Source organism: Leptopilina boulardi, unplaced genomic scaffold (assembly GCF_019393585.1).
Source record: "Leptopilina boulardi isolate dan_hultmark-lab unplaced genomic scaffold, ZJU_Lbou_2.1 LbouV2_38, whole genome shotgun sequence".
Taxonomy (NCBI): Eukaryota; Metazoa; Arthropoda; class Insecta; order Hymenoptera; family Figitidae; genus Leptopilina; species Leptopilina boulardi.
In genome coordinates, this window is record NW_026137951.1 from 4,493,211 (window position 1) to 4,519,549 (window position 26,339).

The following is a 26,339-nucleotide window of genomic DNA, read 5'->3' on the forward strand; positions in this document are numbered from 1 at the left end:
AGTCAATTTTGCATATCTATGTATAATATTTATATATGTTCATATTTATAGAGTAGATCATACAAGAATTTTTTCTAATTGTCTATCTACAGTTGAAGAGGATGACGCAAATCGTTTAGACTTATTTATGTATATATATATAATTTTAACATCACGTTTTAACGATTGCAACTTTGATGCGCGAATGATAAACTCGCATTATTCACAGTGAGTAGTGTATAAAGTTTTCAAAACTGCAAGAAGTCGAATTAGTTCAAGTGTTAAATCTAATTATCATAATATGAGGAGCACGATCGATTTGAATTATCCCGAGTCGAAATTTAAGATTTGTTCAGAATATAATATAATATATTAACTTATTTATAACTACTTTTAAGATTTACAAACTCTGATTAGAATGTAGTAGGTTTTGGAAGGGTATGTTTAAAGTCTGTTTAGTTATACTACATCGACGAAGGAAATAAACCGAAGTTCGACTTAGAGTCTGACAAGTTCTGACACAGAATCTGAAGTTTGTATTAGGGCCTTACAAGATATTCTTCTTAGTTTTTTCTTCTGTCATTGTATATCTGCGCCTGCGCCATAATATTAGTTTTATACTTAGAAATTTTTCATTGCCTGCTGAACTTAGAATTTTTTGCTATAGGTTTTACTTAGAAAATATACCAATAAAGAAAGAATTTTCTCTTTCTCCGCGGTCACCATCGGGCCCTCCACATCTGGAAGTAATTTGGATGCAGACCTGAGCGCGCCCGGCCTTTCGAAATAGAGATTTAAAGTAATTTTTTTTTCTAAGGGTTTTATGAAACTAGGCATTTTTAAAAACATTGAAAAAATTGAAAAGCGATGTTGCCAAATATGCAGGAATTGTCTCCAGTTGAAAAACCTTGGAAAGAATTCAGTCGCACAACGGTGCTTGTACGGGACACAGCAAAGATTAGTGCAATTGTGTAGTTTTCATTTTTTTAATCTATAAAAACTAAAAGTGTTTTAGTGAAAATAAAGTGAAAATGCCTCCACGCAAAGCTAAACTTAATTCTAAATTATTAATTTAATTAAATTTATTCTGTAGTTACTGTCTTTTAAGAAAGTATTAATTTCTTAAAATTTTATGCTAATCAAAATTAGAGATAATAGACTTGAAAAAATATTTTTATTCGAGCTGCTATTATTGCAAACACCTTACAATAAAATATACATATAATATATAATAAATAATGTATATAATATATATAATATATATAAATAATGTATATAATATATATATAAATAATATATATATATATAAAATTAATGTAATATGAAAAATTATGTACACGTATTTATTTATATGAAAATAAATAAAATTAAAATAATAATTGCTCTACTTTTTGTGTCTTTACCGAACGAGTATCTGTAACTCATAGCGCAAGCGCAAATCCTCATGATGGTATATCCTAGCAAAGTTTAAGCAGTACTTAGTAAGATATACTTAAGTACTGAACATATTCTGAATCGGAAATATCCAGACCCTAACAGAACTTATGTTGGTCTTACTTTAACGTGGAGTAGAAAATGTATAAGATATATTAAGTACTACTACATGCAGTACTTAGCAGTTTCTATTCAAACCTTATATTTCGACTCGGGATGCTTATATCGCAATGGTGCAGTGTGAAAAATACAATCTCAACTACACGCGTTGTATATAATAAAGTCAGTTTTGAAACCCTTAACAGCTCCATAATTATTATTACTTAATCCCTTTAAGCCTTGTGTGCGATTTTGCGTTTTCGCGAGTTTTTCATCACTTTCTGATATACATATATATTTTTCAAATTCGTAAAATGGGACAAAAAAATGTCATTGACTATTATACACATTTAAAAAAACGTTCTAACTTTAATATATTTATATAATATGTTAGACGGACCGCTGGAATAATAATAATAACTGTTGGAAATAATGATTATTTCCTTAAGGACATGTGACAAGTAAATATACAAATTTTCTTGTAAAACATTTGATTGAGCTAAAAATTTACCTGAAAAGTCAAAAACAAAGAATTGTGATGTTCGAGAATTTAAAATTATTGTCAAAAAATTCATATTTTTTGGTAATGTATCAAAATTGTATTATAATCGCACTACATTAGATACAATATTTTTATTTTTTAATAATAAATTTTTTGACAAAATATTAAAACCTTTAACACAGTCACATGTCCTTACATTTTTAATAGAGTAATCAATCAACACCTTCGGGCTAAATAAAGCTTAATGAAAGCATTATTGAACCCTACTATAATAGTAACATATATTTCCACGTAATGTAATTTTCAAGGGGAATATCGAATAGTTGTCTAAATATATATACTAAAAAATATTTGTTTCATTTTTTGTTTGGTCATACTATAAACAAGGCGATTGATATTATTTTATGATAGTTTCATTTGTGATGCTTTAATTTTTGTAATTCTTTTAATAATTAATTAAAAATTTTATTTCAACACTTTGTGTTTTTTTTAGTATTTTTACAGGCTACGAAATGCAATATCCACTCAACAATACATGAATTACCAACAGAAAATACATTTTTAAAATTTTTACATCAAATTTATTTTTTCGTTCCCTTCAATAATATATCATTTTTCGGGACATTTGCGTCATCATATTTGTAAAATTTTCATTCTATATTTTTGCTATGAAAAATGTCTCTGATTAAAATTTATTGCACAGCACGAGTATTAGTTTTCAATAATTTACAATGCAAACTTTTTTTCTCTGCTGAAAGTTTATCGCAAACTTCCCGTAAAAATTTTGTGCTATTTAGGTTATTTGATGGGTCACCTCTAGGACGGTTTCCATTTTCCCCACTCGCCATTTGTCATAATTCTTGTCGACTACCGCACCCTGCTCTAGTGAAAATTTAGTGACTTTATAGTAACTTTTAATTTTAATTATAAAGTCACGAAATTTTTACTAGAGCAAGGTGCGGTGACGATAATTATGAAAAATGTCGAGTAGGGACAATGCTAACCTTCCTCTGATTTTATTCATCTTTCGTTTTTGGATAGGGGGACCAATTAACCATACAAAATATGTATTAATTAAAAATGTTTATTATTTTTGGACGTGCTCACGGATCATAATCCGGATCACTCAAAGGTGCTCAATCGCTTTGAAATATTAATCCCTAGGACTCATAATTTTCATTGACTCATAATTTTAAAATTGCAACAAAATGTGAACGTGCGTTAGGTTCCAAAAGAATAGTGCCAGAATTTTGGGGAATAATTCCCCAAAAATATTTCACTAGAAGACTGAAAACGTGATTGTCGGGATTGCAGATTAGATTACTCCGGATCACACTGGTAAATAAAAGAAGATAAAAGCACGAGGTAGTATAATGGAGACATATTATTGCTGTATATAAAAGATGTCCCCGTTTTCGGTATTCACGGTTCTCAAGTTTTCACCAATCTAATTTCACTTACGCCAACCGCGGGATATTGTGGTATTAAACTCTGTATTCTGTAAACACGTGATTTTAATACCGAGGTTTCCCTCTAGAGGCGCAAGTGTAATTAGATTGGTGAAAACTTGAGAACTGTGAATACAGAAAACGGGGCTACATTCCGTTAGAGCCGGCCATAGGTGATATGTCTCCTTATACTACTTCGTGGATAAAAGGTATGTATAATTACAATATTAATTTTTTTTTAATTGAATGCTTTATTGTTAATGAATTAAGTCTGTCAAAGAATTTTTAACATTTTTAATGGTTATACTCCAAGTCAAAGTTTCGACTTTGTTTACATTTTCATAACCTCAAATTTTTATATTTTGAAAGAAAAATTACTGCGTGTTTTAAAAAATAATAATTATTTATTACATATTTAAGTTTATATTAATGTTTCAAAATGATTGGATAAATTATTTTAGACCTTCTTTAATGCAATTACATATTACGATGCACGTTTAAACAATTATTAATTTAATTATTTAAGAACAAATTTTATCTGCTGCGGTAATTGAAATATTTTTTGTTTTTCATTAACTTCAAAAAGTAAAAAAATTACAATTGATTAAAAGTCATAAATTTGTTAATGCAAATCACTCCGAAAATAATAAGTATTTTTAATTAATATTTGATATGGTGAATTAAACATATCTATCCAAAAACGAAAGATGACTAAAATCGCAGAGGTGAAACCTCAGTCTCATACGAAACGTACCCGGCTGAAAAAACTTGTATAAGAAAATGTACAAGTTTTTTCAGCCGGGCACCTCGCAACGGTGAAAATAGAATAGTAAATCCTACTATTATTAATCTACTAAACAAAGAAGTAAATTTTGAACTGACTAAATTGTCAGTAAAAAAGACTATTCTGTTTAGTAAATTGTGAGGGAGCATTTACACGTCTGTCGAAAAAAAAATTTACCGAAACGAAATGCACAAATTAGGGATAATCCAATTAGGTTTGTGCATTTCGTATTCGACAATTTTTTTTTTCTTGACACTGAACTGCAAAGTCTCTCTGATTAGTAGAATATACTGTAACTCTTTTCTCCGGGTATGCAAAAATTTTATTGCTTTACGTAAGTCACATTGAAAAATAAAATAAAAACATTATTTTGTTTAAAAGAAATTAAATTTCCATTTGTATTTGATACAGGTCCGTCTTTAATAACCATTTAATTTGGAAAGTTGGTGGTATAAAAAATTTTGAAGTATCTCCAAGAGATTTTTTTTTCAAAATTTTCAGCATTAGTCTATAAGAATTAATTTCGTAAAATACCGACGAAAGTGACGAATAAAATTAAACGACGATAACAGTCTTCAGTCATATATAAAGATTACGTTTGTCATATATAGTATAATTTATCAAAAACGTAACATTTCCTAAATGAAAAGTTCCCTTTGACACGTTGATATCAACATGATCGCGATTGACGATTTATACATCCTCTCTAAATTTCTTATATACATAACGACGTTAATGCCAATGTTAACGGGGTTTTATATGCATTTGTTAGCGCTTGCAATTTGAACCGCGAAAACAAGACAAAAAACGCCGCTTTAAATATTATGCTATCTTGGGTGATGCGATTTATTATTCACTATGTACAGTCACAGTCCCCAATATTGCAAGTTCACAGCACTTCGAAGCATTTCTTGAAATTGAAACCTTCGTCCTCGACAGAGAGTATTGAAGAATTAATTTCACTTCTCGCATCAGCGATCTCGTTGGATCTTTCGTATCACGCTGGCGAAAACGGCCTGTGAATTTGAGGGGGTTTTGGATTTATCGGTGGAGTCGCGACCCTTATCAGTCCCTGACCTTTAGGTGTATGCTGATTCGAAGGTGGACTACCACGAGAGGACGGTGTGTGAGGACTTGGAACTGCAACTCTTAGCGGTCCCGTTATCGATAAATTCGTTGCTACTAGAGGAGGACTGTGTGCTTCCGACAAGCTATCCGACAGCCGCGATATCCCACCGTCCGATAAACGTGAAGTTTCCGATAACCTCGATACACTTTCCGGTAGTTGATGATGGGGATGATGAAGCAAAGTGTCGTGATGGTGTAATCTTGGTGGAGGAAGACCGAGGGTATCTGGTAATCTGAAATTTTAGACGAGATTTTATTGTTACTGTGAAACTTTAAGCAAATGTAAAAACTTCACTGATCTCTATATACCTCTTAATTGACATTGCTATGGGAGGAACATGAGACATAGCGACCATCTTGGATTGTAATATAAGTACAAATTGTGGCGCGCAAGTCAAGTTGTTAGTGACATTGAATCAGTGTATTCGCCTGTAACCAGCCGAAATTGATCTCGATCGATCGTAGTTTTCTGTATAGTCAAGTGTTTTTCGTTTATTTGTGAAATTGTCCATTTTATGTGTAAATAAAATAGTTTTGTGTTCCTACTGTAGTTCGTGTGGAGGAAATGGAATAACATTTCATAAGTAAGAATCGATACACAGAAAATTAAAAGGCATTAAAATAAGCTGCAACGCTTATTATTTTAATCCAATTTTGCTTATTTTAATCCATTTTGGTATTAAAATAAGTAAAATTGGATTAAAATAATAAGCGTTGCAACTTATTTTAATGCCTTTTCATTTTCTGTGTATTTTATATTTGTTTATTATTGCTTCGGAAAAATTTAGTGAAAAATAATTTGTTTTTATATTTATTTTTTTAATATAACTTGATTACAATTACAATTTGCGGTAAAATGTTGCAACTGTAAAATTATTTACATTTTTATGTAATTATACATATTTAATTAATTCATATTTATTTCTTGTAAAACAATATTTTAATCAGTATTGCCAGATAGCTCAAACGCTTTTCCCTCAGTTCCGACCTAATTTCCCACTAAAAATAAAAATTTTCCTCTATTTAAAAATATATACAAATGCAAAAAAATATTTATTATTATTATAAAAATTACTTGTTTTTTCAATTGTATAGTTTATACTTTAATTTGAATGCACATAATATATATTCAACTTCAGTAATAAATATTTCTATAAAAAGTACATCTGAAATATTAATGATTTTGTCAAAGTTTAACTCTTTTTTAAGAATTTGTACGCAATTAAGTAATTTTAACATAGTAAAACTTAATATTCGAGTCAATTCCAAGAAATCCTTAATAAAGTAAATAAAAACTTACTAAACATTTACACTAAAGAATTTATCCCCCTAAAATTTCTACTAAAGGCTCAAAAAACCATTAAATTTAGTGGAAAAATCACTAATCTGGCAACACTGCTTTAAATGATAAAATTAATACTTTTAACTACAAACAAAAATGACCGCCAGACTTTCAATTTATCCCACGTTTCTCTCATGGCATTGCTTATCCAGAGGTATATAGAGATCAGAGAAAAACTTTATATTTGTTATTATCAGATAGATGAATATGGGTAAAAAAAAACATTCTGACTCTAGATTTTATTCTTAAGGATATTAATTTGTCTTTTTCTATTCATTGAAATAAAAGAGGAGAACGCATTTCGCGTTATCTAAATTTAGCTAAGCATCTGTACTTTTTAAGGAACAGATTTCTCATCTCGCGACATATAGTTTCTAAAATTATATTGAGGATATTTTAACGGTATTAACTGTAAGAAAGTGCCGTAAAATAGATTTTTTTTTATAAAAATTGGTTCAAAAATAAAGCATGCACGCAAAAAAAAAACAATATCCTAATCTAAATAGACAGGTTTAAATTTGATCGAGAATTTTACCTGGATCCAAGGTCTCCTCTGGGACCAACAGCCTGGAAGGGACTAGTTTCAGTTAACCTGAAGATTCCGCCACCCGCGATACTTGGGTGGTTGTGCTGCGGACTGTGCGGTCCATATCGGAAACCAGACGGCGGAAACTTGAAAGCAGTCGCGTGTCCTAACCGGAAAGATGTAGTTGGATCAAAACGAAAGCTTAAAGTTGGTTGTGGAATTGGACCTATGTGACTCATTTGATGAACGGGAGATGTTTGATGGTTAATTTGTGGCGAAGAACTAGGAGATGGCGGAGACGTTCCGCCAAGCGAAATATCCGAATCCTCTGTGTCCGATCCTCCACCTGGACTTAAAGGTCTTCGTGGATTTCCATTTCCTGGGCCGGATTGTTGCTGCATTCTGAAATCAAAAAATAAAAGAAATTTACTTCAACAAATAATATCAAGCATTATTATGTCAGACATACATTTTATCAAAGATAAAAATTTTCAAGTTCAACTTAACGAATCATCCAATCTCTTTTAATATTAATTTTTCCATACAAATTTATTTTTTAGCTGTTTCTATAGCTATCTTTCTGTATTCTTACATCTATTCATGTTAATATCAATTTAAGTCTATTTCAATCAACACATATTTAAATCCTCAATTTTTTTATCCTAATCTATTTTTGGTTCATAAAAATGTTTTTAAATAAGTTTCTTTTACACAAAAATTAATACAGTTTAAATGAACTCATGCTAGATTAAGAATTCAATTTATTCAATGAAAATGAATACGAGCTAGTTTAAATAATCGGCAAAAAAAATTTTTATTACATAATAGTAACGGCGAGCGAGTGTGATTAATGTATGATTTATGCTTCTTAAGTAAAACGAGGATTCATGGAAGAGTAACGATTACTTATGGCGATGACTTCTAAAAGTGGGATTCACGTCATTACGCGTGAGATCTTTTTGAGATATAGAAATAAGAAACTCATACGTTGGTGCGTTATTCTTATAAAGAAATTACGGAAGTGAGAAGTAGTTAAGAAACTATCATCGTGAATCACTTTATAGTTTTACAACCATGATAATTCAGTCTGATAAATTTACTATTTACTGTTGTTCATCAAGTTAATTAATAAATTTAAAGGCTTACATCTTATTATTTTATAACAAGAGAAAATAATAATCTATTAATTTTTTTGATTGTCATTAAGTAATATTCTGATATATATCTAGAATATTATAAATTCTTGAAAATTAGATTTCTTTGCAGTAGGATATGAGTCAAGATAACAGAAAACAAGATTAGAATTATTGTCAAGTCCACATGGAGAAAAATTGTTTAGCTGTAGCAGCAAATATCCATTAGCTGAAATCAATCAGCTGGTTGTGCTAACGATTTAGCTGATACAGAAAGTTATTTGCTATTGCAACTAATAGATATTTGCTACATTTGATGAAAAGTATTATAGCTTTAATCTTTAGCTGCCAAAGCTAAGGTCCGTGCGTGTAAACCCCGTAGCCGGCCGGCATTGCGACATCTCTAGGATAATTTGCGCTCGATGTTCGTTACTTTAGCTAAATTATTAGGTCTCCCAGCTGACATCTATTAGCTATCATAGCTAACAGCATCCAGCTAACATTAGTTAGCAGAAATAGCTAATAAAATTGGTATCCATATAATAGCAATTAAAATTAGCTGAAATAGCTAACTTTTTTTCTCCCAAAAAAAAAGATTATAATTATTTTCAAGTACAGACTGTGATGTTACGATTTTTAAAACTCCATTTTAAAAAACATATATTTAAGTCTAGAAAATTTAAGATTTAATGCACGACTTATTTTCTTCAGTTGGTTTTATTTTCCGTTGCAAAGTATCATGACGTGAAATAAGAGACCAAGAAACCGGTAATTGTTGAATAAAAATGCAGAATGAAAAAGGCTCGCACGCTAATGTATTACGATCACATAAGCGGGTTTAATTGTGCGGGACGCGATCAGAACTCTGTCACAAGAGACGACGAAGAACGATAATGAAATTCGGGTAGCCATAGTGCGTCAGCTCGTGCGGGTCCTCATGAAACAAGAAGACAAAGCGAGACAGCGGTATAATTAAAACGCGTCGAGTGTCCTGCAAAGGTAGGGTTCGATTACCATATAGAATGCGCGTCCTAAATAAGACCTGTCCAAGAATGTCTATATGCCATTCACCTCGAATTATGCATTTCTCTGTCGAAGCTGGCTTTCATCAAGACCTTTTTCGTACAAAAATAGATTGACAGCTGAGAGAGAACAAATGCGCCTACACTCTCGGAGGAGATCGAGGTGTTACCCTGGAAACAACGGACTCAAGACTCAATTAGCAACGAAAATACAAGAGTCTCTGAAGACATTTGAAATGCGGAGAGCCGGGTTGTCTGGAAACCAGCGAATTGATCTGCCGGAGGCTTTTAAGAGGACTGCAATAACGTCTTGAATCTGTATTGTCTTCAATGTGGTAAGCGCTTCAGTCGCTTCGCTAAAACAAGGGAATCGATCTGACAAATGGTTTCTATCTCAATACTGGGATGGGTTCTTTTCATCCGCATTCACTACACAGAGGAAGTCTCTTTAAATTTCAAAGTGATGTTGTGGCTTGCAGATCATTACTAGCTTCCTGACACTTTTCAATTAACTAAATAGACATTCTATTTTTAGAATGTTTTTAGTTGTCATTAATAGCAATATTTCCTAATCGTTTCCAATTCCCACATAGCACGTCAAGCATGTAATTTTATTGAAAATTTCTATGGTAAACTTGTTGATAACTTTGATATATTTACTGTTAATTGTGTGGATAAAATTGCTATAAATAATGACAATTTTGCTGAAATTGTCAAGGTAAATTTGCTGAAATTAATTAGAAGAAATTTACTGAAAATTTGTCAAATAATAAATTACAGTCTACCGGGGTAAGTTTATAGGACAAGTGCGGAGGCAAGTTTGGGATAAGCAAATTTTTATTTAGACAATTTTTTACTGAATTGTTTTAATTCTATGTTGACAAATGATTCCAGAAAATACCTAATTAACACAATTCAGTATATTGATTTTATTTAAATAAAACTTGCTGATCCCAAACTTGCCTCCGGTGTCCCAAACTAACCCCGTTTGATTGTATCAAATAATGCGAAAAGTAGGGGCGGTTCCAAGTGCCTACTAACAAACTGCTTACAGAAAAATTACCGTCACCAAAAACAATTCAGGAACTGTCGAAAAAGTGTTTCATTTCAGAATACATCGAGTTTATAAACACATCTGTTCTTTTTCAAAATTCTATTTCCGCTTTTAATATCAAAATAGTGAAAAACTTAGAAGATGACCTAAACAATGATGTTGAAAGTTTTCCATAAAAAAAATTGAAAACCTTGGAAAACAATGATTTAGTTGGAAATACATCCGATTATAATCCCATTTAATCTCCAATTAATGATCTATAAGTTAAAAATAAAAAATTTTAACACAAAAACCAGTATAATTAAAAAAGAATCAACCTCAAAATTATAATTTATAAAACCGAATCAGAAGAATAAATTTAATCAAAAAAAATCAACAAAATCCTATTGCATCGTTTAGTTTTGTGAATCTTTCAAATCATCAATTGTCTTGAATTCAACAGTTGTTCGAATTGTAATTATAATTAATGAAAAATGCATCCATTTACTATTTTCGATGACTGAACTTAATATTGAACATCAACTAAATATTTTCGTTAAAGTATGATTAGCTGATGATAAAAATCATCAAATTAATGAAATTCGAGAAAAATCCGATGATGTCAATAATAAAGACGAACAATATAAAACTCATTTGGGAATATTTCAGAAAGCGAATTTGCTCCCGCTCATAAAAATCTAAATTTCATGTCACAGATTAAAGACATTACTGGCACGAATATCACCATCTGAGCTGTAGTGTTTTAAAATCTTCAAGATCCTCCGCACTCATAGCAAATTGGCTAAAAAAAATTTTTAAAAGAAACTTAAGTAACCCGTTACTACTAGGAAATATTATGTTACCGAATATAATTTTGCCTGAAATTTATTGGAGAATTACCAATCACCAGTCTGTCTTTCGTTAATTTTCTTACACCATATAAATTATCAATATCTTTACTCTTTTTTCTATAGTTTTCTTATTTGAATTGTCTATAATTTACGTGAAAATAAATATTGGACATCAGAACATGTTAGTTTCGGAGCGGTTCGAGGTGCTCACAAACAAACTGCATAAAGACTCGGTTATTAAAACCTAAATCCTTTTATTAAATTCCAGATAGTTTCAAAGAATTGAAGACTTAAAAAAACAGTTACGTTACAAAAGTTTCGAATTTCGTCAATTTTGACCATATTAAACGAGATTATATAATATTTTAATTACAACTCTGCGGTTTTATAATATATATTCAGTTTAAACCGGTGTTATTCAGAATTTTAATCATACGATAAGGAAATTCGCGTGGTGCTGAACGAATTGAAGCCAAAAATATACTTTAGTATCCAAGCAGCGCGTACAGGTGCTGGCTTTGTTGGAGTAATTAAAAAAAAATTCATCAGACTCGGGGAAGTATCAGGTGCAAAAGAAGACTCTGACGAGGATGTATTCGACCGTCACGTTGGTTTTTACACCCGATGACGAGTCACTTTTTAAATCTCTTATTAAAGTATTCACTTCATATATATATATATGAACGGAACGGAACTTCTGCTTCAAAGTAGCAGTTGTTGCAATTACAGCAGGAGTATACGCAGTAGTTGATGCGGTCTTTGTGTGTGCTTCCGGTGGTTAAAAAAAAGGCAACTATCAAAATATTGTGATACCTCGTTTGCAAAATGACATTCTTAAATTCCCATATACACAAATGTATTATTACAAATAGAATAACTTTTCCTCCTGCAATTTATGAAATAAAATATTTAATAAATAATTTTTAACAGTCCTCTTATAACACCGTTTTGATACAATTAATAATGGATTATGGTGTTTCATTTTTATGATTCTCAAGAAATATATATATATATATATATCGATGGAATGTTTCGAAAAGATCTGAGTCTCGGTTTCGACGAAGGATATCATTTTAACAAAATCTGGTCTTGTCACGGGACACCGAATATGGCATTCGTTTCATAGATTCCGTGCATATATACACCCCCCTTGAAACTACCCCGTGCCATGCTAAATACCCAATGCATACAATGGGGAATATATCGTTCAAAAATCTGAGCCTTGGAAGAACTCACAAAAGGTAACTGGATACCAGGGCGAGAAGCAGCATGTGAACAGGGCACATTTCGAAGCAGAGACCCCTCTTTTTTTCATGCTAGCTCGTTTTTAATAGCCGCTAATAGAGACGTTAAAACGATACGACCCCTCTCGCGACTAACCTCGATGCTCAATTCTTTCTCCCTTTTCATTTTTTTCATCAATCTCTCAATTCAGCTCCTTCAGTGTAAACTCCATATGTGAGCAACATATCTCGCAGTCTATTAGTTTTTAACGACTATATATAACAGGTAATAATATAAGAATTCCTTTTTTTTAGAAGGAAATTCTGAAAATAAAATTATTTTAATTTTAATTCGAAAACAAACTCCAAATCTTTTCTGTGTTAACTTATATATGACTTATACAATGCATATGTGACGCTCCACGAGAAAAGGGACTAAAAAAAAAAATGTTAAGTTATGTTTGTGATTTTTGGAGTAAACATGCTCACAGAGAATCAAATCTTCGAACACGTTTTCACCGATTGGATAAATTTAATATTTCGAGAGGTTAAAGGCAGTAGAAATATTCTGCGCAGAATGTTAGCTTTTGCGCAGACGCAGAATATATCTACTGCCTTTAACCTCTTGGAAGATTAAATTTATCCACACGGTGAAAATAGGCTCTTAATGCAAAACATTTACGTTTAAGTTTCCATTACATTCAAAAAAATGCATTAAAAACTAATTTTGATTTTACCTAATTAAAAAGAAACTTGTTATCAAGGTAAAACTATCACTAAACATAATCTAAATTTGTTTTTAAGGTCCCTTCTCTCGTGGAGTGTCACAGATATTTTGGTTATTATTTTGTTTGTCTTCAGGTTTTAAATGCCTTTAATTTTTAAGTTTAGTAATTTTTAATTGAAATATCTGTCTCTGTTACAAAATCTATCTTTGGTGCAACGAAAATTGTATTTTTCTAACTAAATTTTTTCTTTGATATAGAAAAAATTTTATTGATTTTTTCATTCGATATTTTTATTGGTGTGAAATTAGAAACTAGGCACTTTTTGAAGGAAACGTATATATGTTTATGAGTTATTTACAAAATTAACTCTTATTGTTCATTTTTAACCTCTTTTCCCTCCTTTGAAATTTTTATTAAAGTTCATAAATATTTACTACGATTTGAAAAACAATTATTTAAAATTATAAAATATATTTTGTACTTTTTATACCAATATTTCCTATATTGACACTTTTTCTCTAAATTGAAAAATATTTACTAAAATTTCTACTATACTAATTGGAATTTAATATACAGGGTGTTCCAAAAGTATATGGAAACTTGCAAAAATTTCGAAAAGTACGCATTTTCGTGATACTTCTTTTTTCACTGTTGGGTCCCGGGACCAATTTTTTGGGTTCAAAAATGTAGATCTTTTTTTTGGGAACAATTTTTGTTTTGGAATTCATTGCTTTGTCATGTAAAGTGAACAATAAGTTTTTTAAAATTAAAAAAGCTATTTTAAAATGTTGATACTTAGAATAGATGAAAAATAATTAGTTTAAAAAAAAATAAAGTACACTATTGGATTATATAACTAATATTTCAATGTTTTAAATGTCAATTAAATATTTATTTCTGTAGGTAAGGTATGATTTACCTTAATAAAAAATAACACGACTAACTTGTTTTTAATACAACTAAATTGGATCTTATATTTGACGGAAATTTAAATTACATTTCTATAAATGTTCATCTGTCGTTCTACTTTCCGGCGTCAAGAAACGTATTGGCTATATATATACTCTAGATACAATTTTCGAGCAGTTTAAATGAAAGAGGTCTTTGCTGAAGACATTGACACGTTTAGAAATATCTTTTGTGTAAAAGTAATTTTTAAATGCGGCTTGAAAGTGAAATATAACCTCCAAATATATTTTATGCAAAGAAATACGTCTTTTTTTTACCAAAAATTAATGTTTGATTCCAATCTAAAAACTAGTTTTATTCTATACTTTAAATTTATTTTCTCACGCTAAAGAAATTAACAGAAATTAGCTTGATTTGAATTCATCAATAAGTCTGCGTGAGTTTTATATACAATCTCTCTACAAATGTTATAATGACGTGCAAAAATGAAAAAAAGGTATACAAAAAAAGATAAATAAAAAAAAACAGTTAAAAGGTAAAAATAAGCCGGCGTCAAAAGCGAATCTGCCTTGCGGAGTTGTTGCTTTTCTGGGTGTAGTTTATTACTGCCTGATGCGGTATACCGTCGATGCATTAGAGGGGTATAACGCTTAAAACAAAGAAAGCAGACTCGGCTGCACTTTGTCTAAGGGGACGGTACATTAAACGAAAGGACGACCAACGTCCAACACTGCGATCGACAGGTAGTCCATGATTTGCAACATTTTATCCAGCTTCACATCTTAAGTTTTTAAAGCCAGTGCAATATGGCGTGTATATGTATATGTATATATATATACGAGACTAGTGGCGGGCGGAGGCCGCTTGCCGGGTTCATATTCGTTCAACCTGGTTGACAGCCGGATCTTCCATATGCCGACATCCTGAGAAACGATGAAATGTTTACTCAAGAACAAAAGAATATCGGCTTATGGACTACTTATACTCATTTATCGGATACGTCCGATATATATATATTTTTTTTGAAAGTTTAAAGAGCTACATATCTGCTTCTGTATTAGACAGAAAAAAATTTATTTCATTCAAATAATCGGTTACTTGACTATTATTAAATAAATATTTATTTGAGTACTCGCATTTATTTGTATCAAATAACACAGCCACAAAAATAAAATTTCTAGCCTGGGGTACACACGATGTTTATTATACGTTTTTGGGGTCACTGAAACCAAATCCACTGTTCATTTTACTCTATGCTCTGCATCATGGCGAAAAATTTAGAAAACTAGATTTAAACCAAATGCGCTTCGAATTTGGTTAAAAGTTAAATTTTGTTACTAATTCATGAAATATGATTAAAAGACATACTGATCACTGAAAAAAAGTATATTTTTCACCCCAGGAAACGTATAGTAAAAATTATATGCACCACCGTCTATGCGCTTTAGTATTATAGTATTATCCGCAACAAAAATTAAACTAGATTTTTTCGGTTTAAAATTTATATTAATAATGAGTAAAGAAATGAGTTAAATTAAGTTCTAATTAATTGATATACTAATTATTTCGCTGGGTTAGTGGAAAATAAGGACAGTTAAATCAAACGAACGTGTTCATTTTTTCCACTAACCCAGCGAAATAATTAGTAATTAATTAATTAGTATAATTACTTACAGCTTATCTTAACTTAATTCTTGCACAAACTAAACATAATTTATCAATATCAATGGTTTTTAAAATAAAACCATAAAAACCCTTCACAAAAAATAGAAAAATAAAAAAAATTCAACACTGGGATTCAGATTATGTTTGGATGCTGAAACCAAATCCGCGGTCCATTTTACCCCATCACGTCAGGATTTTTACATAATCTCAAAAAACATTTACAGGAATACAAAAATTGAAAAATAATTCAATACCGGGATTCAAATCAGATTTATTTTGTTTTTTGAGTCTACAAAATTAAATTCATTGTTCATTTTACCCCATTATGTCAGGTTCTTAACTTGAATTTAAAAAATCTTATAAACCCAATTAGCCCAATAAATCTGAGTAAGAATTTCTGAAACGTGACACCTAAAACTGAAAAAATTTATGTTTTGTTAAAATGTTATTTTTCTTATAATATTTTATATGCACAATCACTCCCTAAAATGATTTTGCAAACATAATTTTTTTTGGTTGTTATTAACAATTTTTGACCCTTTTTAAAAAAAAATTAAATTGTTAATAACAAAAAAATTTTGTTTGCAAAATCGTTTTAGGGGGACCTCTTTACCCCATATAATCTACAATTTAAATGGCTCAAAAATCATATAATAAACATTATCTGCAACCCAGGGTTTGATTACTTTTAATTTGTTGTGTTTCTGTAAAAAATTTTTGAGGTCAAGTCAAAATTCTGACCTGATGAGGTAAAATGAAGAGTGGATTCGGTTTCAGCAACCTAAGGAACTTTATAATAAACATATGATCTGAATCCTAGGGTTCAATTATTTTTCTACTTCGTATGTTCCTGTGAAAGTTTTTTAAAGTTATGTCAAAATCCTGACGTGATGTGGTAAAATGGACAGCGATTCAGATTCAATTACCCTAAAAACGTATAATAAATATGGTTTGTAACCCAGATTAGAATTTTTTTATGGCTGTAATAATTTTAATTCGAATCCAAAAAAATGTAAGTTTATAAACCATTAATTTCTGTATATCTGAAACAAATGAAATTTAATTCGACTAAAAAAACTTATTTATTTCAATGAATTATTTATTTGATAACAGTCAAGTAACCGATTATTTAAATCAAATAAATTTTTTTATTTTGTTATAGTTAAATTTTGCTCATTTGTTCTAAGTCAATATCAAAAGTCGATATAGGAATTTGAGAGTAGGTCTAATATAGAAAATGTTAATCATCTAAAATACCTACTAAATTGAACCTATTTATTATAATATATAATAAAGACAAAAAGGTTGTCAGTCTTGAAAAAGAAATTATGCAGGTTAAGACAGAATGTCGAGTTCTTCAGGCCCATTGGGCAATATAGCAAACATTATTGAACAGGGGCATAGACATTTCGAGTGTTTACTCTAGACTCTAGAGTCTAGACCCAAAATGAGGTAGTCATCCAAGTCGCCATTGAAGTTTGCATTAGGAACTCGTGGGAAGAATGTTGAAAATTAAATCCTTCCTTATTTTGACACTAGGAAAATGAGAAGAATTTTAGCGGAAGCTAATCCCTTTGTCCATATCATGCGACCCGGAAAAATACTTCTTTCTGCGCGCACTATCTTCTGAGTGTGTTGTGTGTATTATAAACGTACCTGTCTGGTGAATCGGATCCATTATTTTCACTGTAACAGACCGAAATAAATTATCAATAATTATATGTTGTTTTACATTTTTGGTTCGATGAATTTACAAGTTTCGAACTTTAAAAACACATCTTTTTTCAACAAGATATGCTTTGTATTAAATGTAAAATAAAAGGATCCGCTTTGTTTGGTACATGTCAAAAATAATTTTAAATCATTTTTTTTAAATATATGGTATTTTATGTGATGTCTAAAGTTGTATTATAAAGAGAATTAAAAAAAAAAAATAGTGTCCTGCTTTTTCTTTTACAAACTCTTGGTCGAAATAATAACGGTTCGTTGATATAACTTAGCTTTCGAAACAAGTTTTCAACATTTAATTTAATTTAATGACCTGTCTGAAGATGGTGCTTGTAGCTACGACAACTCTCGCGCTCTTTTTTATAATACAGAATATAGAAATCGGTCGGTAAATAATTTATATGTAATCAGACTCTGATTGTGTGCGAGAGCAAAGGGTCTATCGTTCTCAAGAATCGAGAAAGGGCGCCAGCAATGGTCGACGAGAACGAAGGGTGTTTGTCAGCAAACACTATTGAAGAGGCTCTTAACAGATCTCATGTGATGGCTTGTGCGTGGGTTTCTTCTTTTTTTTTATATGCGACGAAAAAAATGACGCGTTGAATGGTATCTAACTGAATAAGTCAGAAAAAAAATTGTCATATCCGTTAAATTAATACGCAATTATTTTTTTTACTAATTTCAATTTTCATATATTTCTTTGAAAAATGAAAACTTAAAATTTTCTCCCATATAATGTAAAATTTTTTTTCCACTCTCATTATATAAGGGAAAACCATTTACGATTCAATTGCGTCAACAAATTGTACATCAATTATTATTAAACGAGGACCTCAATGTCATCCGATTGAGGCACGCGCCGTCGTTGAACGGTGCTCGTATAGCTTGAAGGACCCTTGAATCGATTCGAGTCTCGTAGCGCACTTCGGGTCAAATTAAGTTTCACTCCTGAAATATGTCTCCCTTCATCTCTCATAGTAGGGTATGTCTCCTTAGTCAAAACTTAAGAGAATATCATTTAAGTGATTAGTGAATGCAACAGATGGTACAAAACAGATCAAGTTTTAATTTAAAACACTGTTAGAAAAACATAATGTATTACATTTAATATAAGCGCAAGTATGTGAAGCAAATATTCAGAATTACAGCCATTTCAAAAAATTTGACAATTATTTTAAGTTAACCCTAAGTTACACCACATTTTGTAACTGACAGATTTAGAGTGTGCTTCCATCGCTTGATTGAGAAAAATCTGACATACAGTATATCTAAAAATATACTTTGTAATAAATTTTTAATTATCTAGTTATATTTAACAAAATTGAAATAATCAGAAACATTGGAGGCGAAAGAAAGTGAATAAAAACTTGCAAGAATTTCAGCCTCGTAACACTCGTTTGGACTCTGATTCGCTCAATTAACCATTTTCAGGGGAAAAAACTCACCGTCCAAATTCTGCGCGACAGCCCGTAAAACCCGCAGCTCGTGTTCACCTTAAGAAAGAAACCTAAAGAGAGAAGGAAAGACGAAAAGAAGGCGAGAACGAGAAGAGGATTTTGCTCGGAGCAGCGATTCAGGTAATACGTTATATCATTTTTCAAAAGGGATCCGTTTGTCTCCGATGATATTTCTTCCATATATTCTTTCCTGTCTCTCCTTGTCGCCGATTCTCTCTCTTCTTTATTTTTTTTCCTGTAATTGGTTTCCTTTCAGTTGTTTTTCGAGATGGAACAGATCGAACAACAGGGTGGGTATAAGATTTCACATATACGCAGGGATCAGATTGGTTAGCCTTAAGCCGGCGCAAATTACCCCTAAGCCTTTTAGTCGTCGTGTCTGTTTTGCTGGGCTACGAACGAAGAAGAGAGCAATATTACTTCGTACTGCTTGTAATATTCTCAAAACCCCTACAGAGGGCTTTGCAAAGGATTCTAAAACAAATCTACTGAATAGTACATTTATGAATTTTCAAGTTCTAAAATTATTAACAAGTAAATTTTGATTAATGACCATTTATTAGCTGTATTGCAATACATCGAATTATCTATATGAAAATAATGATTTTGTTTTGTGGAAAAAGTGGTTTCTTTTTTATTTTAATTTAAAAAATGCATAGAAGAGAGAAGGTTAGGTTATGTTAAGTACATGTGACTTATCATTAAAACGAGATATTGTGGCATCATCATGGTTCCACTTAACAATTCTTGCACTTTTTTTTCTTCCGCTAGAATCATGATGACACTGCACTTAACTTTTTAAAAACATTTTTTTTTATTAATAAATTATGTCGCACATGTGTTTCCATTAACGCACAAAGTAATCCACATGAGGTGAGCACGAAACATTGGACAATTAACCTGTTAGCTGAGCAAATCGCCAGCAAGTCGAATTGTTCCATCAGCAGTCGCTAGGGTCGCTACTGAAGGTTTCTTGTTTGCAAACTCAACAACCAAGCTGAAGAAAAATTTCGTATTGTCGACAAAACAAAATACATTTGTATTAATAAAAATATTTGTAATTCCAACAATCAGAATTCTGTTAACAAAAAATCTACAAATAACAATCCAAAAATTGTTAACACAGTAACTAAATATAATTTTATAAATAGGAGATCCCGAAAAATAAAGTAATTTAATTGTAGAATTATAAACAAAAAATGTTATAGAAAATAAATATACTTTAGTTATATTTTTCTTGTTGGTATACTAAATTGAACTATTTGAATTTCTGTATAAATGCAAGTGAAGAAACTTGAAAGAAGAAGGGTGCCCTTCGAGAGAACTTGCTCTTATATAGTCAACCAATCTAGCTGAGCATCAAAAGGCGAATAAGATATGCTATCCGCGGGGTATGAGAGTAAAAATTTAACTTGAACGCAATTCAAAGCGATTACCGAGCTCCACTCTATAATACATCCCTTACCCATCTCTTGATTGGCTTACATTGTCGATGCTTAAATGTTTCATGCACCAGTGACCGACCAGGGGATATCATTGCGCTCTGATAGGGTAACGTTTCATGCCTTCAAGCGTTACTGTCTGACAAGACTTTGATTTTCAATTGGTTTCAAATATACTGCATTAATCACGTTTCAGACATACAATTCGAATTTCCTTTCATTCGCAAAATTTCATGGCTTTATCATTCTCGTGTAACAAGTTTTAAACAGGAAAATTTAAATTGATGTTGAAGCCATATTCAAGGGCGATATACATGCGTCTAGTTTTTTTTTCAGAAAGACCTTTCCAAAAAAATGATATGATATAAAATTAAATTAACCTTAATTAAACCAATTTGATATTTCAAATTTCTTACTGTATGGAGTTTAGTTGTTTTTTTTTCATCAAAATTTAAGTTTCTGAAAGTAGCAATAAAAATATTGTGGAATTACTAATAATTTTGTATATTTAAAATTAAAAAATATACTTAGTAACCTCTACTAGTAATCTGTCCCGTTCTACTACTATCGATAGAAAAATTAAACGATTCGTTTTCCCTCAGGAAGCAGAGAATCAATCTGACGTTTCGTAACCTGTGTAAACCAATTTCAGTCAATTTCGCGTCAAGAATAGCCTCTTCAACAATGAATTGACCTCGCAAGGACCTTTCCAATTCTAACAGGTCTTGAAAATAGTCCTCGTAAGTCGTGACCATCAACGCTTTATTCAAACCGTACCCTCTTTTTTCATACGAGAACTTTAGTGAACGCGTAAGAGAAAATTAGATTGGGTTAGATGACGTCCGATAAAAGCGATTTTCACTACATAAATATGTCTACTTGTCAAACCTACTTACGCAGAACATATAACAGTTAGTTCTTACCAGACTGTTCAAAATATCTTTAAAACATATATAATCACTTCAATCACATCTAAATTTAAATCAGTAAGATTTCACTGTAGTATTGGAATTTAGCAACTGAATCAGTAAGATTTCCACACAGTCATGTTTTACTGAAAATCATTTATTCATCAGTAAGTTTCATTTATTTTCCATATTATTTCCACTCCCTATATGAATGTGCAATAAATTCGTCGTCAAAAAAATTTAAAAAAAAATTTTTTTTAATATACTTATGCGATGATAGATTCTTAAAAAGAGAAAAAAAAATAAGAACAAGATTCACACCATTGAAAAAGTATCCACACTCCCATGGGAATTATTCTTGGACAATTTTATCGCAAAGCATTTTCGCAGAGCGTGCATCGGTGTATTTGGAGTGAAATTAGCGAATCCCAAGTCCCTCGAGGCATCCGAGATCCCCGACTGAGGGTTGAGAAACATTGTCGGACGAAGGGAACTACGAGTTGATATTACCGGTCCCTTTTCAATGTTCCGAGTTCTTGAAGTGTCAAATTTGATAAAGTTACATCATGCTTTTGTGACGCAAGTCTTCTCTTGATATACATACTATATATAAGGGAGACCGGGACATTGTCGCAGTTTTCAAGTTTTGTTATTCTATATTAAAATTATATTAAAACATAAATATCCCATGATTTTTATTGTAATATCCCAATTGCCAATATAAAAATCTCGGTAGTCTGTCGGAGTTCATGACTGGAATTATAGAAATCCACCTTCATCCCGCCTTTTTGCGTCAACAGAAAATAAATAAGAATCTGGTTCGACAGGAAACAGTGTCTCAACATAACCAAAACACTTTACCTTAACTCCTCCCTTATTTTAACCCTTTACCCTGTATCTACTTACATCTCTTTAGATCTCGCATTGTCAGTTAAACCTTCCTCTCTCATATTTTACTATTTACTGATGGCGAAACCGGTTTCAAATCAACCACAGTCAGTCTTTTATTCTTTTCCTGCTTTAAATTACTAAAAAATCCAGTTTATAAATGTTTTCTCTTTACCACTCCTAAATCCTTATCTAGTTTTCTGGTTTGCAACTTAATCGCTCTTTGCTCCAACCATTTTCTTAGAATAGAAATATGTAAAGAGTTGAAGAGCACACCTCTAGTATAGCGTAATTAATCTTCTCCATCTTCCATACTCTTCTCCTCTAAATTCTATTGGTTTAACCATAAACACTCCTTTCTCCATTTTAGCAAATTTCGTTTCTACTCCTTTCTCCTTAGTAACCACATGACTCTTCCCTCTTCTACATATATTCTTTCTGTTAATCTCTATCTCCCTTGATAGTAACCTTCGTCTTCATTTCCTTCAAATTGTTTCTTCACCTACCTCTATCCCTTTCATTTCCTTTATTATTATACCTTCTTCTATAGTCTTTTATCCCTCTTCTTCCTTCGTAATTTCCTCTTTATTTTCTTTATTTTTCTTCCCATCCACTAGTTTTTTCTTCCTGATCTCCTACATTTTTTTTCTATAATTTCTTCACCTTTTCTTCCTTTCAATTTACTAACTGTCTCCAGTTTTTTCCATCTCCTTTCCCTTATTCTCTATTCTTTTTATTTCTCACTTTCTTCGTATTCCTCAGCTTTTTCTATAATCCTTCATTCTTTCTTATTTTATCCCATTTCCTTCTTATGTCGTATACGCATCTCTTATACCTCATACCTTCAAAGGTCTTAAGTTATCTCTTTCCCTTCTTCAATATTTCTATTGTCTTTTTATCCATAAGTTTCTTGTCCATATCTACAAACATCACACTCTCTCCCCCTTTCTTTGCCTCACCTGCCTCAAGCTGATTTCTATCCTTATAACTTCGCTTCATCGCCCAGCCTAACCTCAACTTCATACACACACACACACCTTTTTGTCGCCTGCCTTTCTTCACTTCTACACGCTCTTCACTTCCACTCCTAATTTACGTTTGAAGTCAACCAAACTGATTCTACTTTTTGGTCTTATTTAGGTCTAAATCTCAAAATATTGTATTCCATAAAGTCGAATAACAATTTTATCGAATTGTTAAAAGTTCAAATAACCAAAATGTAGAATTATCAAAATATTGAATTGTTAAAATTTTGAATTACAAAAATAATTAATTTTTACAAATTCGAATTAACAGAAAATCGAATTTTTAAAAGTTTGAATTATCAAGGATCTAATTTCTAAAAGTACGAATGACCAAAAGATCGAATTTTTAAAAGTTTTAGTTTTTATTTAATCGAATTTCGAAATGTTCGAATTATCAAAAGAACGAAACTTTTTACTTAAGTGAGTTTACTTTCTATGTGTTTTACATATAGCCATAATGGATTTTGCGCGCGAAATTCAAAATCAATATAGAATTTTTAAATTTCACGCGCAAAATCCACTATGGCTATATATATATAAAACATATAGAAAAAAACTCACTCAAGTAAAAAGTTTCGTTCTTTTGATAATTCGAACATTTGGAAATTTGATCATATAAAAATTTAGACCTTGCAGCAATTCGGTCTTAGTTTCAAAGAAAATTTTTTTGATAGAAAGAAATTTGTCGATTATATCAAAGAAATCCTAACATTGATATAGGGTCAAAGAAACATTTATTTGAGTTAAATAAAAAATTTATTTTAAACGAAGATAATTTTTTTGAATTAAAGATAATTTGTTTGAAAGTAATAAATTTTCTTTGTATGAAAGAAAAATTTGTCAAAAAAATTGATTTTTTCTAAAGTCAAAGAAATATTTTTTTGGATGTAACATTATGAAATTACACCTGAGCAGAACATATCAGCAAATTTTCAAAGTCAAAAAGTATTTGAAGAAAAGAAAATTGAATTTATTAAAACTTAATGTGAATTTAGACATCATTTTAATAAAAATGAAAATTAATAAAAAAGTAAACTACAGTAAATATATATAATGTAAGCATAATATGGAAAGAATACGAGTGCTGAGAAAAACTAGTCTATATATCGATAATTATTCTGATTTACTAAGTAGCCGATGGAAATTCTCATATAATATATATAACCCTATAGGTATACATAATGTCCTTACATGTCGACATGAGGGACATCATGTGACGTCGTTCATTCGATAATAATCGCAAATTGGATTATAATTCGCTGTAGATAAGTCATGCTCGTCACCTCGAATGCGAAATGACCATCGAGTCATAACGGTCTCGCACATAGGTGCGTATATGCACTACGCACCTAATGTCTTGTTCGTTCTTTCCCTTTGGACAGCGACACACCGTGCAGCCGCACCGTTCCACCCTCTCCGTCAATTATTTAGTAATTGAATGCGAAGAAACCAAGAGTCATCGTTTAAATTATCATTCGCCACCAATGGGCTTATATAGCGGCATATAGTGCGTCACGGCAGCGAATTCATAATCCAAATCCCGATGACAGTGGTTCATCCATAAGCGCAGACGAAATCGCAGAGTCGTATTCCCTCCACCTAATGCAATAAATAGCTTTGCGAAGACCGTTCGTGAACGAGATTGAGATAGAGAAAAACACAAATATATCTTTGTTCTTTTCTAACTTATATACTACACGTTCTCCCGTGTTGACTATATATGAATGTGTTCGTAAAAAACTCAGACAGTGGAAACTAAATTTTGAATAATAGAATAGACCTAAATAGCAGTTATCCAAGTTTTTAGTAATAAACAATCACAGTTTTAACTCTCTGCCTTTGCTAAAGACTGTTATCGTCAGAAATCGTCAGTCAGGCTGACATAGAGGGACAAGAACCAATCAGATCATTCATATATACTATTGAGTTTATGTGCAATTAAATTCAAACTGAGTGTAGGCCACGAGTGTGCCACCATATGCCACGAACTATAATGAAATTATTATAGAAGTGTCACGACTTTTCAAAATGTTGTCAAACCGGAAAGACAGCATTTATGTAATTTGGTGTAATAAAAATAAACATAGCTTTGGGAAACTTGAGTCCAAAAGCAGAGTTGGGTATAGAATAGAAATTTTGTTTAACAATCCTACCCAACTCTGCTTTTGAACATTACATTACAATTACATTAATTGACAACATTTTCAAGATTTGTCAAGTATAATTTAAATTTTGTAAAGTTAGAATTTTGGGATAACTTGAAAAATTACAAAAGTATTACGTATTTTTTTCTTTCGTTCCTTTAAATAAAATAAATTTAAAAATTTTAATAACAATATTTATCGAATATATTTAACTTTACTGCAGAGGTATTCCACGGGTAAAACACACAATTGTTATAGTTACAAGTTACCGATTTCGCTCATAATTTTTAAACGTATTCTACCTTCAAAAATACTCACACGGAGAGAAGAGAGTTATAGTGCAGTCGACTATTACGCGTTAAGTAAGAAAAATTGAGTAACGAGAAATGAATATTCAGTATAGGTTACTATACAGCGTTCAGTTTTTTCGTGTTGATTGTACTAAACAAAGTAGTGAAGATGATGAATGTCTACTGCTTATATAGTTAAGTGAACTATACCATAATGATTGACAACCTTGCAATCGGTATATTTTATATATTAATCCATATATTTTTAAAAAAGACATTAAAATATTATTCACTTTACTGCTTGGGTTTTTTTAAAAATAAGATTATTAGATTAATTTTAAAAGATATATTAAAATCAATTATATTGTATATTTTTGGAAAATAAAATGAAAAAAAATAAGGTTAAGTAACATCAATATTTTTCAAAAATTTCTATACTTATTTATGTTATAATATTTTTTACGATATTGTCACGATTAGAAACATTTATTCTTTACTTTTTATTTGAAGATAATAAATATATTTTCTAGAAACTATATGAAAATAAATCCTGTAAGCTTTTCATTCTCCTAAAGTATTTTATAAAAATACTTTTATATTAATTTAATATTTTAAACCCACCAATCCGTATTTTTTATAAAATTCTTTTTG

General features: G+C 30.9%; 1 protein-coding gene across 2 annotated transcripts in view; it reads right to left on the reverse strand.

Moving 5' to 3' along the window:
- Positions 1–1,308: 1,308 nt before the first annotated feature.
- LOC127287993 (homeobox protein SIX6-like) overlaps positions 1,309–26,339 on the reverse strand; it is a 59,147-nt gene continuing 34,116 nt past the window's right edge. The window contains exons 2-4 of one of the 2 annotated variants that reach the window (XM_051315165.1): positions 17,463–17,492; positions 7,252–7,644; positions 1,309–5,607 (exon numbers count right to left, since the gene is read on the reverse strand). In XM_051315165.1, coding sequence (XP_051171122.1) covers positions 5,244–5,607; positions 7,252–7,644; positions 17,463–17,492 — 787 coding nt within the window. In that variant the 3' untranslated portion in view covers positions 1,309–5,243. The remainder of the gene's footprint in view (positions 5,608–7,251; positions 7,645–17,462; positions 17,493–26,339) is intronic. The other variant, XM_051315166.1, reaches the window with a different exon arrangement.